General features: G+C 42.4%; 1 protein-coding gene across 4 annotated transcripts in view; it reads left to right on the top strand.

Annotated features, from left to right (window-relative positions):
- Positions 1-20,048, top strand: part of TLN2 (talin 2) — a 460,005-nt gene that overhangs the window by 297,840 nt on the left and 142,117 nt on the right. For all 4 annotated transcript variants that reach the window (XM_030814511.1, XM_030814513.1, XM_030814512.1 and 1 more), the window contains 8 exons: positions 3,306-3,461; positions 8,265-8,366; positions 9,786-9,862; positions 13,174-13,354; positions 14,242-14,355; positions 16,586-16,694; positions 17,475-17,683; positions 18,250-18,348. In XM_030814511.1, the coding sequence (XP_030670371.1) occupies positions 3,306-3,461; positions 8,265-8,366; positions 9,786-9,862; positions 13,174-13,354; positions 14,242-14,355; positions 16,586-16,694; positions 17,475-17,683; positions 18,250-18,348 (1,047 nt within the window). The remainder of the gene's footprint in view (positions 1-3,305; positions 3,462-8,264; positions 8,367-9,785; positions 9,863-13,173; positions 13,355-14,241; positions 14,356-16,585; positions 16,695-17,474; positions 17,684-18,249; positions 18,349-20,048) is intronic.

Here is a 20,048-nt window from a genome sequence, read left to right on the forward strand (position 1 = left end):
TGGGCCATATTGAAGTGAGGGGGCAGGAGCCAGCAGCTCAGTCCAGTTGCATTCCTCCATCCAGTTCTGGATCTCAGATGTGAAGCAGAGGTGATGTCAGAATCAGGCAATCTCTACACCTGTGAGAAGAGCCTGCAGACAGCAGGCTTGATCACAGCTGACTGCCAGGGCTAAACCCGTAGTAGCAGCTGAAATACGTTTGAAAGAGGAGGGCTTGGGTTTATTAACGAATCCTGCCTCTCATTGGTAGAATGCCTGCATTCTCCTGCCTCTGAGTTATACAAGCTGTAGACATTTTCAAAACAAAAACAATCTAATCAGGACCACCTTGAGAGAGAAGCTTCTAGATGGCGGCAAAAATCATAGCTACAACTCTGTGTGTGTTGATATATGAGACAGATGGGTTTTCACTGGTGCCTGCTTTAGCCTGCTTTGTCTACTGGAGATAAAAGGAAGCTGGTCTGTGTAGTTGAAGGTCGGAAAGGAGTGGTTCGGGGGTACTGAGACTTGAGGCATAGGAAGGAAAGAGGGAGCTTTATTACCCTGTGGCCCTCCCCTTACATCCCTGTCACTGAGGCTCTAAGGCAGGTCTCTGCACCAGGGAAGACCTTGCATCACGATCACAGATCTCAGCCATTTGCTCCTTCACCTTTCTCCAGCTGCTCTGCGTTTTGTGTGTAGGTGCTGAAGTAATTTTATCCCTTGATGGTGGTCTCTGTTGCCAGTTCCAGTATTTTTTGAGTTCCTTCAGCCCCTTTTCCTCAGTTGTGACCTGCCAATAGAACATCCACTGTGAGTTGTTTGTTCACTGTGGCTTCCTCTCCCAGTCTGGAATGATCTTGACAAGAATTAGGGCAATCTGTCACGATTCTGTGTTCCCGCACCCCAGAATCCCTCACTGGGGAACAGTGCAGATGGGAAAGAATGAAGGAAGAAGCTGCAAACCATATTTTATCTCCAGTCCCCTTCCTGGGTCCCAGAAGCTGGGTTTGTGCCAAACCTGTGTGACTAAATTAGCTGCCTAGAGCCTCTCAACCTAAAACTCTGTGTGGCTCCTGAAGCCAAACTAGATTAACTGACATTGTCTGCCCTGCACTGATCTCACCCCTTGTGGAACTGTCCTCTCTTTGAAAAAAATCTGACCCTTCTCAGTGTTTTTTAAGACTTGAGATTCAGGGAGGAATATTCCCCTCCTTAGACACCCAGGTAGATTCCTCATACCATGGTGTCTTCCGTGAGGAAGCTGGGGGTGTGCGGTGACTGTCACCATCTGAGGGTTACCAGATGCCCATGGTGAGGGCGGTTGGGGGTGGGTGGGATTTGGCCTTTTCTCTTTTTGCTTCCACCAGAAGACAGTAAACTGCAGTAGACAATCAGCTTTTGAAGTCAGAGATATTTTTGAGCTACTCAAATCTATGTCCAAATTATGGCTTTACCACTCACCACTGTTGGCTTTGATCTCTTCACTTGCAAGGTGAAAAATGATGATACCAGTGTTTTGAAGATGCTCTGAAGATTAACAGATGGTGCTTATTAAGTATCTAGTATGCTCCAGCTCTGTTTTCAGTGCCATTACCCTGTGTTGGCTGTGGGTAGACACATCCACAAATGCATAGATACTTTGTGTGAATATATATATCTATGCCTCTGAGAATAGCAGTTTAGGTGTTGTTGCTAGGTTTCAGCAAATATGACTTGAAAAGATTTTCCTGACAACCCTAAAAATACACACTTAATAGTGAAATTTTGGAAATAAGGAAAAGCATGAGAAAATAATACAAAACACATGAGATGTTCAGTGCCATTTTTTTCATGTAATGGACATATGCCTATTTTTAAATTTTTATTTCCCCTAAGATTAGGCCCTATATTCTGTTTTTTAATAATATATTATGAATAATTTACTTCCATAAAACCAATTGTTTTTCTACAATATGATTTTTAATAATGTAGGGTAATCTGTAATCTGGATATATCATAATTTATGTATCAAGTCCTGTGCTAGTGAAAACTTGGATTATTTCATCTACAGCCATACCACCCTGAATGGGCCCAATGTTGTCTGAAAATTGGGTGGTTTCTAGCTTTTCACTATGATGTACTGTGGTAGAGCTTCATGTGGCATAATCTTTACATACATTTATAACTTTTTTTTTTAAACTAAGTTCCTCAAAGCTAGCTGTGTCAAAAGTAAGGACTTTTTAAGGGTTTGGTTAGATAGGGACACATTTTCTCCCATGAAGTCTTTGCTATCTTAAGCTTTCATCACTAGTGACCCCCTTCACATCTTCCTCAAATCTGAGTATTAATTTTAATAAGAAACCTCAGCTATTTTAAGTGAAAACTTATTTGCTTATTTATTTTAAAAACATTTTCTGTTCATATTCTTCAGCAGTTATTTTGTTGATTTATGAACACATCACATAGACAGTATATGAAGTCTATTGCCATTACATTCATTGTAAATATTTATTGCCCAGTCTTTTTCATTTTTTATGAGGTTTCTTTAGCTTCTACTCCCCTCTCCCCGATCTATCAAAGGTATGTATATTTTGAGTTAAGCGTATTAATCGTTTCCTTTATGGCTTCTTATGTTGGTGTTTTTCTTAGGAAATCATTTCTTACCCAAGGATCACAAAAATACCCACTTGGATGTTCTTCCTAAATTATTAATCTATCTTTAATTTGTTTTGGTATGAGTGTGAGCTAGGGTTCCATTATTTTAATAGACATTACTATATCTTAAAACGTTATTAAAACTAGTTATAAAATAAGTTTTAAGAATCAGTAGATACACAAAATTCCAAAACAAAGAATCCAAACAGAAATATATTTCAGAGATTTAAAAAAAGGGCAGGAAGCTGTGTCTCCTCATAATGAGAAGATTCTACTTTGACAGAGTTTTAGTTAAGTTAATTTTAAATCTCAGATTAACCCTCATTTGTTACTCACTGAGTTGGCCACTGGGAGTGATAGTACCTGGAATTCACTTTTGCTTCTTTTTCTCTGGATGTCTTTTCAGTTCTATCGCATCTTTCTGGCATAGTCTGTTTCTGGAGCAAGCTGCCCTCCTGAACAGGGGGCATGCTTTTGTGGCTCTTTCCAGTCTTCTCATGTCTTTGTTTGGGTTCCCATGCCTTTAGTTTAATGAGTTATTCACGTAGCCTCAAAATCTTGGTTTCCCTATAGCCCTGCCTGTTTTGAACACAGCGTATGCAGGTGAAAGGTTGAAAAATCACTGATTCCCTGGCAAAGTCAGATGTATTCAGAAGAAGAGCACTGACTCTTGGTATCTCCTGTTTCAGGAAAAGATGAAAGGCAAGAACAAGCTGGTGCCTCGCCTGCTGGGGATCACCAAAGACTCGGTGATGCGTGTGGATGAGAAGACCAAGGAAGTGCTGCAGGAGTGGCCCCTCACCACCGTCAAGCGCTGGGCAGCCTCACCCAAGAGCTTCACACTGGTAGGGACTGGCAGAGGGCATGGAGAGCGCTAGCGTGGCCTCGGGTGATACTGTGGGGACAGGAGAAAGACCAGGTTCTTGCCCATTGGGTTTCTCTGGCTTGGGAGAGCCAGCGTGGAGTGAGGAAGATGGTGCAAGCCCATGGGCAGGGAAGGGGATGGGTCCAGAAGTAAAAGAGAGGTCAGCAAGCCTGGGTTTCTTCAGGCACTACTGCTTCTCTGCACTCTACATAAGTCAGCCTGGAGTTCATTATCTAGAAAAAGCCACTCACCCAGGTGATTCTCAGTTCTGTGTTCCTGATGACATCCCTAGCATATACTGAAAGGAAACTTTCTAGTGCTCTGAGACACAAAGGCCCCCTCTCTGTTTTAGATGGTCCTAAGCATTGTGATCTTGCTGAGGAATGTTTTCCCAGACTGCCTAGAAAGAGAGCATAGTACACAGTGGAAATAACGTGGACTTTAGGATAGTATTGTAATAGAAATCCAGTTTGTCATTTCCCAGCTGTGTGACCTTGTTCAAGTTACCTTTCCTCTCTGAGCCTTAATTTCTTCAGCTATAAAATGGTGATAGTCATACCTACAGAGCTGCTAGGATTGAATAAGATGAAGATAAGATGCTTAGTATAAAATTTATGGAAAGTAGTGAGAATATGTTTGTTTCAGATCTTCAGACCTCTGAATTCTTCCTCCTGATTTCAACATTTGTTGTTAGCAGAGTATAACTCTATGCCTTAACTATAGCCACATTTACATGTGAAACACAATAGAGCGGGTAGTTGGTAGGGCAAGTTGTGCAACAAGAAACATCAAAAAGTGCTAGAATTTGTCAATTTCTTAAGACTCTTGAAGTCTCTAGTGAATGCTTGAAATATCACCTCTTATCTATGCAAGATATCATAATAGGACATCAAAAAAAAACTGTGTGAAAAAAGGGGCCGTGGAAGGAGTCATTAGTTATCTAATTTGACTATAGATTGATAGGTTCCTGCCAATTAGAAGGAATCATCAGAAAACATACCTTCCTTCCTCCTGTAGCTGTAACAGCTGTGCCTGTGTGGCCCTCAAAAGATGAATGTTCATACTTAGCTGTGTCCTTATCTTCCATTGCAGGAAGTCATGGATGATTTCTAAATTAGAAAAATCAAGAAATCAATATAAACATATTATTTAGAAATACTAGAAGAAACTGCTAAAAGAGTTGAAAGTGGTTACCTTTGGAGGGGTATGTGGTAGAAAGTGAAGATAGGAATGGGTAGGACAGGGAACAACTGTGTTTTCTTTTACATCTTGTAATATTATTGGTCTTTTTAAACTAGGTCCAAATATTTATTGAAAACAAAAATTTATTTAAAAAATAAATAGTTGTGATAACCTCATTAACTACCTCAGGCAAAAGAAAGAATATCAGTATTTTGATTAAAGCCTAACATCGCATTAAAGCTCATTATATGTAGTGATTTTTTCCTGCCTATTCCTAGCCTTTATTTAATTTCCAAGTGTTTAGAGGTTTTTCTGCTGTCTTTCTACTATTGATTTTTTAGTTTGATTCCATTATGGTCAGAGAACATACTCTGTATGATTTCAGTCCTTTTGAAATTTCAAGGTTTGTTTTTATATCCTAGGATATCATTTTTGGTGAGTGTTCTATGAGTATTCAAAAAGAACATATATTCTGCTGTTATCATGTAAAGTGGGCTCTATAAATACCAGTTAGATCCCTGTTAGTTGATGGTGGTATTTCAGTCTTTTGAATGAATATCTTTGTTAATTTTCTGCCTGGCAGTTTTCTCAGTTGCCGAGAGTGAGGTTCTTAACAATAATTATGGATTTTTCTACTTTTTCTTTCAGCTCTCAGTTTTTGTTTCATGTAATTTGAAGCTTTGTTGTTTGATGCCTATACATTTAAGATTCCTATATCTTAACAGAGAAGTTGTTTTTTCATTATGTAATGTTACTTTCTGTTAGTAATTTTTGTTTTTCTCTGAAGTCTACTGTATCTAATGTTGACATAGCCACCAATGCTTTTTATAAAACTAATGTGGGCATGATACATCTTTTTCCATCCTTTTATTTTCAACTTGCATATACTGTTATATTTGAAATGAATTTCTTGTATAGAGTATAATTAGTTGGGTTATATTTTTTTAATCCATTCTATCTCAGTTTTAATTGGTATATTTACACTATATTTAAGCTAATTATTGATATGTTAGGGCCCAAGTCTATCATTTTGTAGTTTTTCTGTTTGTCCGCTTTATTTCTCTCTCTTTTTTTGCCTTTTCTGTGGGTTACTTGGATACTTTTTAGAGTTTGTTTGCTTTGTGTGTTACGTTTTGAGCATATCACTTTTGTGTAGTGTTCTTAGTAGTTATTCTGGATATTACCATGTACATATGAAATTAAACACAGCCAACTGGTACTGGCTTTTCCCCCTTAAGTGAAGTGTAGAAACCTTACTTCCATTTAGGTATTTTTACCTACCAACTCCCAACACTTTCTGAGTATAATTATTTAAATATTTTTTCAGTATACACGTAAGATGGTTATTTTGTCCATAACCACATAAGATGGTGTTACAGCTTCCGCTTGAACACAAAATGTGATGAAAGAAACTCATGAGGTGAAGAACAGTCTATTACATTTCCCTTTATTTTTATCTACCCCATTGTCCTTCTTGCCTTTCTAAAGTTCCCAGCCTTCTTCTGTTATCATTTTGTGTTTGGAGAGCTTCTTTAGCTATTTGTTAAGGGTACATCTGCTAGCAACAAATTCACTTAGTGTTTTCTTCCTCTGAGAATGTTATTATGTCCCCTTCATTCATGAAGGATAATTTTGCCAGGTACAGCATTTGGGATTGACAGTTCCTTTCTTTTAGTATCTGAAAAGTGTCATGCCACTAATTTCTTACCTCCATGGTTTCTAATGATAAATTTGCTGTCATTCAAGTTGGTGTCAATTTGTAGGTAATATGTCATTTTACTGTGGCTGTTTTTAAGATATTTTTATCTCTAGTTTTCAAAATTCTTGGTATGGGCTTAAAATTTCTTCTGTTTGGAGTTCACTCAGCTTCTTGAATTTGTGGGTTTAAGTCTTCACTAATTTGGGGAAGTTTTCAGTCATTATTTCTTCAGCTACTCTGTTTTTATCCAACACTGTCCTATCCTGTTATTCTGATGATATTAACGTTAGATCTTTTCTTACTGTCCTGTAGATCCCTGAAGCTCTGTTTTTTCATTTCTTTTCTCTATATTGTTCAGATTGACTAAATTCTGTTGATCTGTTTTCAGGTTTACTGATTTTATTTTTTATTATCTCCACACTACTATTTAGTTTATCCTGTCAGTTTTAAAATTTTGGTTATTGCCTTTTTCAGTTCTATAATTTCCATTTGGTTCTTTTTTATGACTTCTGTTTCTTTGTTGGAACTTTTTATTCTTTAAAATTTGCTGCAAGAGAATTTGCAATTTATTGGCGAAGCATTTTTATGACGGTTGCCTTACAATCCTTATATTTCTAATGTCTGATTTATTTCATTATTGGCATGAGTTGATTATCTATCATTCATATTGTGGTTGTCCTGGCTCTTGATATGAATATTTATTTTTTTAAAAACATCCTAGACATCTTGGTTATTAGGAGACTTTTTTTTTTTTTTTTTTTTGACAGTCTCTCACTCTGTCACCCCAGCTGGAGTGTAGTGGTGTGATCATAGCTCACCTCCTGGGCTCAAGCGATCATCCTCCCTCAGCCTCTTGAGGAGCTGGAACTGCAGGCTCATGCCACTATGCCCGGCTAATTAAAAAAAATAATAATTTATATAGGTGAAGTCTCACCATGTTGCCCAGGCTGGTCTTGAACTCCTGGGCACAAGTGATCCTCTCGCCTCAGCCTCCCAAAGTGGTGTGATCACAGGTATGATCCACCATGCCCAGCCTGTTAGGAGACTTTTGATCTTAGTGAAATATTCTATTTTAGCAGGTGGCCACTTTGTTCAAGTTTAGTGTGTAGTGTTCTGGCCTACTTTTGTGGGCTTAAGTTGCAATGAGAGTTTTATTCTCTGAGCCCTTTCAATGCTATTCTGGACTGATTTTTTCTTTTGACACTAAGGTTCCTGCTCAAACCCTGTTGGTTCTGTTGATGAAGGCAGAAGGCAGTTCCCTGGGCTACCTGCTATTGCTGGGTGACCTTCATTGCAGGAAGCAGAAGGCACTGGACCTGAGTCTCTTTAAGCCACTGGCTGGAGGGCAGGGAGACACAGGGCTTTGCTACGGCTGCTGCAGCAAAAGGATCAGACCATCCACCTGCCTGTGTTGTGGAATAGGGCCTCGGAGGGTCTGAGGTTTCACTGCTCTGCAGCTTCCGGTGAATGTCGGCCCAGGTTGTTGAGCTGGAGTTGGAGCTCCTGACTACTTCCCCAAATTAGTCTCTCTTGGGCTCCCCTTCTCCTGGTTCTTTGACTAAAAGCTTGCTTTTCAGGAACTGTCTGTTGGAGGTTCCAGTGTTCAGGCCTCTACAATTCTTAGTCTTGGGGGTATATGGGATAGGAAAGAAACCCAAGAACTCAACCACATTGTGGTTTTGCAAGTACTGAGGCCCCCAGCCAGTCCATCTTCTCAGTTTTCAGAGCTCTTTTACCATTGTTGAATATTGTTGAATAAATTTTAGGGTATTCGTTTGTATTTAGAGAGGAGGAGCAGGGAAAATGAAGTCTGTGTCCTATTGTTCTAGAGCTGGACCTCCTAGCCTTTAAAATGCTGATATATCTGATTTAGCTATATTTCCTCCAATGCTGTCTTTTCAGGATTTTGGGGAGTATCAGGAAAGCTACTATTCAGTACAAACCACCGAAGGAGAGCAGATATCCCAGCTGATTGCAGGCTACATTGACATCATCCTGAAAAAGGTATTTTGTATTGATGCAAATTGGAAAAGCAAGACCGCTTTATTAAAAGGCTCGGTGTTGATGACGTGGCTACCTTGAAATAAAAAGCCCTTTTAAAAAATACTTGAGGCCAGGCACGGTGGCTCACGCCTGTAATCCCAACACTTCGGGAGGCCGAGGCAGGCAGATCACCTGAGGTCGGGTGTTAGAAACCAGTTTGGCCAACATGGCCAAACCCCGCCTCTACTAAAAATACAAAAAAATTAGCTGGGCATGGTGGCACGCACCTGTAGTCCCAGTTACTCGGGAGGTGGAGGCAGGAGAATCGCTTGAACCTAGGAGGCGGAGGTTGCAGTGAGCTGAGATCATGCCACTGTACTCCAGCCTGGGTGACAGAGCGAGACTCCATCTCAAAAAAAAAAAAAACAAAAAAACTTGATTTACTAATTTAATCTTTAATCACTAATAAAGTGTGAGATCTTTTATCTCAAGATCCTATGAGAATTCCTGCTTTTTCTGCAGCACATATTTGTATCATTTACTACCAGGCAGTGAACAATAGCATGTCACTTAGCTAATGAATGAACCTAGCCCCCCTCAGCATCTTCCTCTCCACGTAGCTGTACTGTGCTTTTCAGCCTCTGTGGAAACTTGGATTGAGGGGCTAAAAATGATCTTTGTAGTTTTCATTTTTTTTTTAAACAAATGTAATGGGGTTATATGCCATAGTGGTATATAGAAAAACAGATTTCTTAAGGCTTCAAGATACAGCCCATTCAAAAAACCAAGTTTTAATAGAATGTTAATATGTGCATCTTGATTTTTTACTATGTAAAATTAAAGTCTGTGCAATAAATACATGACATGTAACTATATATAAATAATATATTTCTCTTTTTTATTATGCTTTTGTTCATCCATCGCTTACTAAATATCCAGTATAAAGAATTTTGAGTAAACTTCAACACTTTGACTTCTGTCCCTTCAAAATGTTTTTTTAAAGGTCCTTGTATGAAGACCTGCTGATTTTCTTTCCTTCTTTCTTTCTTTCTTTCTTTCTTTCTTTCTTTCTTTCTTTCTTTTTTTGTTTTTGTTTTTGTTTTTGTTTTTTGAGACAGGGTCTCCCTCAGTCGCCCAGGCTGGAGTGCAGTGGCGCGATCTTGGCTCACTGCAGGCTCCGCCTCCCAGTTCAAGCAATTCTCCTGCCTCAGCCTCCAGTGTAGCTGGGATTACAGGCTCCTGTCACCATGCCAGGCTGATTTATGTATATATATATTTTTTATTAGAGATGGGGTCTCACCGTGTTGACCAGGTTTGTCTCAAACTTCTGACCTCAAGTGATCTGCCCGCCTCAGCCTCCCAAAGTGCTGGGATTACAGGCATGAGCCACCATGCCTGGCCTGGTTTTCATTTTTGCATCTTGTTTTATTGCATTTCTAGAAACAAAGTAAAGATCGATTTGGACTAGAAGGTGATGAGGAGTCAACCATGTTAGAAGAGTCCGTTTCCCCAAAAAAGTAAGTATTATGAAGAGTACTAGAGGACCACCTTCTCCCTAGATAGGTAGGTTTCCTCTTGCCAGCTTGGAGCCTGCTGCTCTGAAGCCTGTCACCTGGAGAAGATGACAGCAGATGATATAGTTGAATCATCTTCAAGCATAGTCCCCAGACCAGCAGCACTGAAGTGGCAAATGTCTCGTGAGGGAGGCTGAGGATTTTAGGGAAACATTGATCAAGGTGTGGCGTTTTAACTGCGTCTTTTGAGGCAGTAAGTGTTCATGAGTCCTGTTCTGCATTTCTGATTTAAATCTCATGATCAAATCATGATCATTGAGCCATACCATCAGAAGGTCAGAGGATGAGCCTCTGTTTGATTCTGGCCCCTTTTGTGGGAAGAGGGAGTGCAGCCAGTGGAGGAGTTACAGTGAAGCACTGCTGCATGCCACGCTTGTCTCGAGTGCTGTGAGGTAGCGTAGTACAGGCGAGTAGTTAAGAATATGGACTCTTGCTGGGCTCAAATCTGGGGTCTGTGTTTCACTCTGTGGCCCTGGGAAAGTTACTAAATTCTCCTTTGGCATGAGCTCATCTGTAAAATGGGGATAATGATATTACCACCTAAGTAGGTTTTATTTCCATAGTAATTACTAATAAAGCACATAAAACAATGCCTGGCAGATAGCACTTGCTATTATAACTATCATCCTCATGATCATTGTTTTAAATTCACGGTATTCTCAATTTAGCCCCATTTATAGATGAGGAGATAGGTTTATTAAAATTAAGTAACATCTAATAAATGGCTTTTTTTGGGAAACCTATCCAGACATCTCTTTTATATTAATAGAGCAATGTAATGACTATTCTTGTATGCTTTAGTGTGACATTTTGTCTCATCTGGAATTCCAATAACAACTCCCTTTGCAAAAAGGGAGCCCAAGGGTCTCAGCCAAGGAGCAACACGGGAAGAAGTGGAAGGTCTAGCGATGGGGACCATCCTGACCATTCTTCCTGCTTGCCTTGATAAGACCCCACAGTGATGCTCTGGGCAGTGGAGGAGGCTACAGTGGTCCCAGGCAGGACCTATCATTCCCAGTCCATGGATAAGGAAACTGAAGCTCATGAAAGTTAGTTGAGATACACATATGTGGTAGAGTCACGACTCAGATTCAGATCTTGCGATGTTTCCCATAGTACGCTGCTAGAAAGTTCTAGCATCTTCCAATCCATTAAACTTGCTTAGCTATAGTAGTTTCTCTAATATTTTCAACCTTGCTGCCAGTTTCTCACAATTTGCTTCCTAATCACCCAAAAGGTGTTTTTCCATTTGTCCCCACTAGTATGCAAGTTGGAACCAAACTTGATATAATAAGTTTCTAGTACTTGCCACCCTTGGGCAGAGCACCTTAAGTCCTTGGAATTATTCATGACCATTGGATGTAAATTAGTGAGCTAGTGCTCCCTGACAGGGTGATCTGCTTCACTTCAGAGGACCCTGCTGTGCTTTGCTTCCCATAGGAGCAGCCCAGTAAGTGTCTGAGCCCAGAGGGCTGGGACCTTCCCCTGCCTGGGATCACTGTAGCCTCCTCCACTGCCCACGGCATCACTGTGGGGTCTGATCAAGGCAAGCAGGAAGAATGGTCAGGATCGTTTCCATCACTAGACCTTCCACTTCTTCCTGTGTTGCTCCTTGGCTGAGATCTCAGAATGCAACTGACTTCTTACTGGAGCCTCCAGACCCACCTTCCCTAGTCTCTCACCACCCCACCCCTAGACTGCAGTGTTTCTCCATGGATGCCTGTTGCTTGGGATCCCAGCATGGCTATCCTGCCTTGCCCTGGGCAACAGGGAATGATCTGTGATGGTGCGAGGGCCCTGGGACAGAGGCCCCTGTCTCTTTATGCAGCTGCACCTCCACCTTCCTTCCACCTCACAACACACACAGACCCTGTTTGTAGGTTTGTCCACTGGGCTTCTGAGGAACATATACCACCCTCAGACTTCTTACCTTCAAACGATCAGCGTCCTTTGCACTTATTCTTCATTCTAAGGCAATATAAAGTAAAAAGTGCAGTTTTTTGGCTGGGCACTGTAGCTCACGCCTGTGTTCCCAGCACTTTGGGAGGCTGAGGCGGGTGGTTCACCTGAGGTCAGGAGTTCGAGACCAGCCTGGCTAATATGGTGAAACTCTGTCTCTACTAAAAATACAAAAAATTAGCCAGGCGTGGTGGCAAGTGCTGGTAATCCCAGCTAGTTGGGAGGCTGAGGCAGGAGAATCGCTTGAACCCGGGAGGCGGAGGTTGCAGTGAGTCGAGATCACACCACTGCACTCCAGTCTGGATGACAAGAGTGAAACTCTGTCTTAAAAAAAAAATTAAAAAATGCAATTTTTTTCATTAGATACCTTAAGAATCTTACCAATATTTAGTTGAAAGCATTTGGGGAAGGTTCCAAAGCCTCACATGGTCGAGGCTCTAGAGGCGATGAAACATCCTCTGTGGTCAATGGTGGTGGACCTGAGGGAGGGGAGCTAAGATGTGGGAGATTTTCCCCTAGCTTCATTTCCACATTTCCCCTTTCAAGCTAAAGATAAATGATCTATATCTCTGATGCCTAGAATGGAACCTGGCACAAGGTTGATACTTGTTTAATGAATGTTCTTTCAGATATTATTTACCAAAAATAATATATCAACATATCAATACATTCACTTAAAACCTGAAACATCATTATTATAGGAATCTCTGTGTTGTTGTCATTTTCTCTTCTTGAGACAGAGTCTCACTCTGTTGCCCAGGCTGGAGTACAGTGGCGCCATCATAGCTCACTGCAGCCTCAGGCTCCTGGGCTCAGGTGATCCTCCCACCTCATCCTCTTGAATAGCTAGGATTATAGGCATGTACCACCACTCCGGGCTAAGTTGTTGAATTTTTTGTAGAGATGAGGTCTCATTATGTTGCCCAGGCTGGTCTTGAACTCCTGACTTCAAGGAATCCTTCCCACTTGGCCTCCAAAAGGGCTGGGATTACAGGGGTGAGATACTGCACCCAGCCTTGTTTTTTAAATAACAACTAATTGCATAATACCATAAATCTATTAAGTAGATAAATTGGGAGTAATTATTTACATTACTTATCGTAAAAGGATTCATCTCAGAGCTCTGCTAAGTGTTGTAATGCCACTTCTTCATTCCTGCTTCTCGGTCTGTATGTGCCTCTTTCAGTTGGCCTTCACAGCTTAAAGCAGGGAACATACGTGACATCTGTGGGGTCTCCTCATTGCACTCCACATGGGTGGCGTCCTCGCAGTGACCAAACCACTTTTCCCGGCAGGTCTACCATCTTGCAGCAGCAGTTCAACCGGACCGGGAAGGCAGAGCACGGCTCAGTGGCGCTGCCGGCCGTGATGCGCTCGGGCTCCAGCGGGCCTGAGACCTTCAACGTTGGCAGCATGCCCTCGCCACAGCAGCAGGTCATGGTTGGGCAGATGCACCGAGGCCATATGCCACCACTGGTGAGGCTTCCTGTGCTCGTCCCCCGCTCGTTAGTCTGCTGCCTCCGGCATGCAGGGTGGACACCAGCGGTGGTGATGGGCTGAGTGTTGGAACTCTCTCTAGTTCCCGGCTGAACCATGCCCCGTTCAGCTGTGTATTTTTTAAATTGGATGACTCGGATCACTGCCTGTTTAGTATCGGAGGTGTCCTCTGTGACTGGAAAATTAGGAAGCTCTTAAGATGACTTGTGATACAGGGACAGAACTCTGCTCCCGTGTCCTGGCAGCATCAAGCTGATTGGTCCAGATACTCCTAGGAAAGTCTGAGAAGTTGACCAGGTTTTTAGTGATTTTGAGGTTTCACGCTGGGAGTCACTGATTCCTTTCCACTGTGCTGGTCTGTCGGGCTCGGTGCCTCTCAGGCTGGCCTTGGGACTCCTTTGCTATTGTATGAGAACTTTTCGAAAACTCAGGAACAACACTTGTCTCTGGAAAAAGTACGTTGACCGTAGATTTAGATGGAGTCCTTAAGTGTCTATCAGGAAGCATTCTCATTTAACACCCACGTGTTTCCTGTGTGTGAGGAGGTCCTTAGTACTCAAAGATTGGATCACCTCAGTTCCCTGGCAAGGACTCTTCTGAGCCTTCTTGTCAGCTAATTAAGCTCTTCACACACTTCTGATTATAATCCCTCCGTGGCAATCACCTTCATTTTGTGTTCTATTAATATAATGCAGTATCTATTTCTGGCCTCCAGGTTGAAATGGGAGATGGTTGAGGCGCTTGTTGAGATGTAGCCTGGGCTGCTTTGTCTTGAGCGCAGAGTTCTGTTTTGCTTTGTTTCACATAAAGGGCCATGTCAGTCCCAGGCGTGTGGGATGACAGCTTTGTTTCATCTGCCTTTGCAGACCTCAGCCCAGCAGGCCCTGATGGGGACCATCAACACAAGCATGCATGCCGTCCAGCAGGCGCAGGATGATCTCAGTGAGCTCGACTCGCTGCCACCTCTCGGCCAGGATATGGTAAATACTGTTCAGTGGTTTTCATGCCAAGTCTCTGCCCCGGCAGAAAGCAGGGTTACGTACTCTGTCAGGATTCATCTAGGTAAATTTCTATCTCTAGGTGAAGTGGAAACCCATGATTTTTTCAGGATATTGAGTCTTTGCCCCTCAGTTGCACCCATAGGAGGAGAGAATCATAGGGTACCGCTGGCTGTCGGCAGTACCATGGGAGGGCTGAGAACTTGGACCCTAGGATCCTGTGACCTGGGTTCAAACCCCAGCTCTAGTACTGGCTATGTGAATCTGGGCTACTTGCCTTCTCTAATCCTCCACTTTGTCATCTGTAAATAGAGTTGTGAAGATGCAATGATCTAATCACCTGTAGAGTTCTTAACACAGCCCCTATCACATAGTTAAGAGCTCAGTAAGCATTAGCTGTTTGTTAGTTTTATCGCTACCAGTGGTTCTCAAACTGTAGCGTACGTCAGCATCATCTGAAGGGCCTGTTAAAATGCACGTTGCTGGAGTCTCCCCCCTACTTTTTTTTTTTTTTGGATCTTGGGTAGGGCCTGAGATTTTGCATTTCCAACAAGATCTCAGGTGATGCCAATGCTGCATGCCTGGGGACTGTGCTTTGAGAAGCACTGGCTTACTACCATTGAGCTTTTCAGCAAGGTAGGCTGATTAACCCAGTGATCTTCCTGTAGCTGCTGCTGCATGAAATCTTCCAACTCCTCATTGCTCAAATCGCGGTCCCAGGACCAGCAGCATTGGCAATTCCTAGGGTCTTGTAAGAGGTGCAGAATCTTGGGCCTTCCCCAGCCTACTCAAACAGAATCTGCATTTTAGCCAAGTTCCCAGCTTCTTCGTGTGACCATTAAAGTTTGAGAAGCACCAGCTTGCGCTGTCATTCTCAACCCTGCTTTGTATGTTAGAATCATCCTAGGAACTTTAAAAACAAAGCCCAAAGTACCAGTTCCGACCAAATAAATCGATGTTGCTATGGTGGAGCCTGAGGATCAGTGGTTTTTATTCTCCCCAGGTGATTCTAATGGCCAGTCAGAATTGACAACCGCTGTTGTAGGACTGACTGATGCCATCACAGGGGCCAGAACCAAGATACAGTCTGTAGCCTCATCTTGTCCTGCCAGGATAACTGCCCTCCAAGTTATCCCAGAATGCTGAGTTTTTATTTGCACAGTTGTGTGCGTGGAGGTTGCTGGTAAACTCAGCGCCATTTCTCCCAGGTACCCAAAAACAATAAACATTTGCTTTGGGGAACTCCAGAGTAAAAACGTGTGACAGACTCCCATATCCAGTATAATTGGTAGAGTTTTAAAATATTTAAGATTTAACATTCCTGCTTCACCAGTTTTCAAAGAATTAGAATGCCATAAATTATTTTTAGTGCTAGTCACATCCTGATCATAGACGAGTATTTTTGGGATGTTTTGGGAGCAGATGAACACCTTACTGCAGGGTCATCATTATCAAGATAAATGATCATTTATTAGGTAAGTTCTGAAATGTCAGAAAATAGAGAACTTGCTATTTATAGGTTCAAATAAACATAAAGTATAAGAGCTGGAAAGGTTTTTAAAAACCATTGAATTCCCACGGTAGAAGAAGTGTAAGGCATAGGACCTGGCTATGATTTGCCCGAGGTCCTATCACCTGCTAGTGGGAGATCTGGATCCAGAACAGGGGTCTTGACCCATCCCCTCATCTTACCAGGAAAGGTCTTACCATCTACATGAGCATGGCCCTTAGTTGTCTTTAAGACAATGCACGTTGTAAGCAAGAGGCATTTCCTACATTGACAGAGAACATGTATAAGCTGAAACACCCTCCTTCTCACCCTGCTCCCTGCAAAGCAAGGTGAAAATTAGCAACAACTATTAGTGCTAATATGCAGTATTATTATGAAACATTGGTTTTTCTCTCCTCATTCTTTTTCACTTGAATTTTTCTAAATAAGGCCACATGGAATTTTTGTCCCTAAGATCTTAAAAGTTAAAAACACAACATAATTAACGTAACACACAAGGGAGAATTTGCACGCCATTGAGTATTTCTGAAGGAGCAAGAGGCCTGTTAAGGATGCTGTTTAGGATAACTTAAGGGCCGTGTTGGTGCTGGCCTTATAAGAAGACTGTAGGCAAAATGCTGGTCTGATTTTATGGCAGGGCTTCTCCGGTCTCCTGTGTAATTCTGTGCTGTGATTGTGTTGTGCCGTTGTCTGGCTTTGCAGGCATCTAGGGTATGGGTTCAGAACAAAGTCGACGAATCCAAACACGAAATCCATTCTCAAGTTGATGCTATCACGGCCGGAACGGCTTCAGTTGTTAACCTCACAGCTGGTAAGTCCCTGAGAGATTTGTGCTGCATTGGGGTTTTGTTTAAAAGCTTTTTTTTTTTTAATTTTAAAAAATAAGCTATCTTTTGATTGAAACATAGACTTCATATTATGAGAGGATCGTCTAAGGCACTTGCAGTGCTGTAGGCATTTTCTCCCAGTGACCCAGGAGAGTGGTAAGGAACATCTCATTGCTTTTTGCCTTTATCATGCATCCTCATTAAAAAGCACCTATTCAGATCTTCTCACGGCTTGTCAGTGTGCTGGACATACTGCAAAGTCTGTCGAGGCTACATTCTCCCTTCTGGGTACCTACAGTTGGAAAATGGTTTTGAATGAACAGACCTGTCACATGTGCCTTTGCCCATGTTCTCCAGCAGCGGTCTCTTCTGGCACAGTGTGGCTCCCAGCCTTGTGCTGTCAGAGGAGAGCTGGGAACTTGCTTGGTTTCACCCTGCAGCGTATCAGCCTTTCAGGAGCAGAGTTGACCCCCCGAGCTGCTGACAGGGGCCTAATGAAAAGGGCTGTGAGATGCCGAGACATCCTCTGGATTTTTAAAGGTGGTTGTACTCAGTACTTCAATGCATGAGGCCTGCAGGCGAAAGGACCTTTTTTGAAGTCACCTTGGAGACAGGGAGCAGGCCAGCTCACTGTGCTCATGTGAAGCTTGGTGTCTGACTCCTGCAGGATGGTGGGTGAGGAACTCCTGCCAGTGTGGGGTTTTGAAAATTCTCACCAGAACCATGTGCCCTCCTTTGATGGAGATGGTTCTTTTCTGTCCCAGGTGACCCTGCAGACACTGACTACACAGCTGTGGGATGTGCGATCACCACTATTTCTTCCAACCTGACGGAAATGTCCAAGGGTGTGAAGCTATTGGCCGCCCTCATGGATGATGAGGTGGGCAGCGGGGAGGACTTGCTTAGAGCTGCCAGGACCCTCGCTGGGGCAGTGTCAGACTTGCTGAAAGCTGTGCAGCCCACTTCTGGAGAGGTAAGCTCTAGAGGCAAGCAATCACTTAAGGTTCTGATGGGACAGCTGCATCCGCTGGGGGACCACGGGGCTCTTGCTTCCCGAGCTGTTCCTTGCGTCCTGATGGGGTATGTTTCTCTCTGCAGGAGTAATTGGAGTTGTAGAACTGGGTGCAGAAGCTCATCCACATTCAGGAGTGGTTGAGCTCTTAGTATAAAGGTCTCCCCCTCAAGGGTACTTGAGTAGATGCAACCCCAGCAACTTAACACACATGACTAATACACATTTAAAGGGAATATAAGTTTGCACCCTAATCTCCACAGAATGCATCACCTTCTTACCAACTGAACAAGGCTCACTAATTGGCCATTTCAAATCCATACACCTATATTGCTGGTTTGTGAGACACTGGATGTTTCCTTGCACGGATTTCACCGGGATGTTTTCTGTCTGGCAGACCACCTGAGGTTCTCATTGATAGACAAAGGGAGCAAATTCTGTGAGATTCTCCTTCCTGTACTTCCATGTCTGATGGCACTGGAGGAAATGCGTTTTCTTTCCAATTAAGGTGTGTTCTTTGTTCACAGCCTCGACAGACAGTTTTGACTGCTGCTGGCAGCATCGGACAAGCCAGTGGGGATCTTCTGAGACAGATTGGAGAGAATGAGACTGATGAACGATTCCAGGTAAGATATTTACAGCCTTATAGTCATGGAAAGAAGTCTAAGTGATGGTCTAGACCCGAGCAGGCAGAATGTAATATTTGAAAACTAACTAAATCTTTGTGATAGTCAAGAATGCGATTAAGATGGATTATCTTGGGAGTGAAGTCTTTTTGTGTTACCAAAAAAAAATTTTTTTAGTAGGAAAACTCATTTCACTGACACCATGCGTCATCATTGTAAAGCACGTATTTAGCTTTCCTGATTTTTTTTTTTTTTTTAATTAGAGTCTCACTCTGTCTCCCAGGCTGGAGTGCAGTGGCGTGATCTTGGCTCACTGCAACCTCCATCTCCCGGGTTCAAGCGATTCTCCTGCCTTAACCTCCTGAGTAGCTGGGATTACAGGTGCACGCCACCACGCCTGGCTAATTTTTGTATTTTTAGTAGAGACGGGGTTTCACTATGTTGGTCCGGCTGGTCTCGAACTTCTGACCTCATGATCTGCCTGCCTCGGCCTCCCAAAGTGCTGGGATTATAGGCGTGAGCCACCGCGCCCGGCTCTGATTTTTTTTTTTTTTGTCAATATGCTGGACATTCTTTAATCACAAGAAGGGAGGAAATATTAATAGTGTCATAAACTCCTGGTATGTGTCACCTAACCTCTGTGATCATCAGCTCCTGGCCAGTCTTATTTTATCTGTTTAGGAGGAGGTTTTAATGGCATTATTCTTGAGTCCTCATAAATGTGAAGTTTATGTTTACTTCGACACACACACACACACACACACACACACACACACAGAGAGAGAAAGAGAGAGAGAAAGAATTTCCTTTGTACTATGAGGTGGTTTATTTTTTGTGTCTTATCCAAAACCACAAGCGTGGCAGAGAAGTCTTTTTTTTTTTGACCCTTCTTTTTCAGTACCAGGGACGTGTGCTTCTTGCCCTCTGGGGAGCGACTGTCACCACTGTCTGCAGTATCACCTCACTGCAGCTCAGATAGCATCAGGCATCTCTGCTCATCTGCCTTCATCCCTGTCCCTCAAAGGGTGGGGCGCAGAGGCCTGCTGCTGGGGTGGTTCAGGCCAGGATGAGCTGCTTATGTGCTGGTGGGCCAGTGCCCTTTACTCCTCCTCCTAAGTCTCTAATTTTGCAAGTAATATATAAATATATCCAAATTAAATTGTTACAGTTCTAGCCCAGGTTCTCTGAAAGATGCCCTTTTCCAACCTGTGTCAAGTTCACTGTTTAGGAATTCTACAGAATTTCATTGGCCTTCACTTATTAAAATGTTTTTTGAATTATTAATTTATATAATGAAATAGTTACTTAGAAGAAATCGGAAAAAATTACAAACTTACATGAACTAACACCACAAATATCACCAAGTCCAGAAAAATAACATAATGTTTTTATTAACTACCTGACACCTCTAAATACCTTTTTTCCTGCATTTTTGACTTCATCTGTTTTGACCACCTCTTCATTTGGCAATGATTTTATAATATTTTATAGACAGAACAAAAAGATCATTAGCTTTCCTCTGGCACTCAGATTTCTTGCTTCATGGGTGGCAATTTTGCATGCCATTTTATGTAGAACTTCCAAATTTTATAAGCAAAAGATGTGTTAGTTAAACTAAGATGTGATCATGTATGTTGTGAGACACAAAACTTCAACCTTCATCCATAGATGCGTGTGTTTCTCCTTCACTCTCCACATGC

Source organism: Nomascus leucogenys, chromosome 6 (assembly GCF_006542625.1).
Source record: "Nomascus leucogenys isolate Asia chromosome 6, Asia_NLE_v1, whole genome shotgun sequence".
NCBI lineage: Eukaryota > Metazoa > Chordata > Mammalia > Primates > Hylobatidae > Nomascus > Nomascus leucogenys.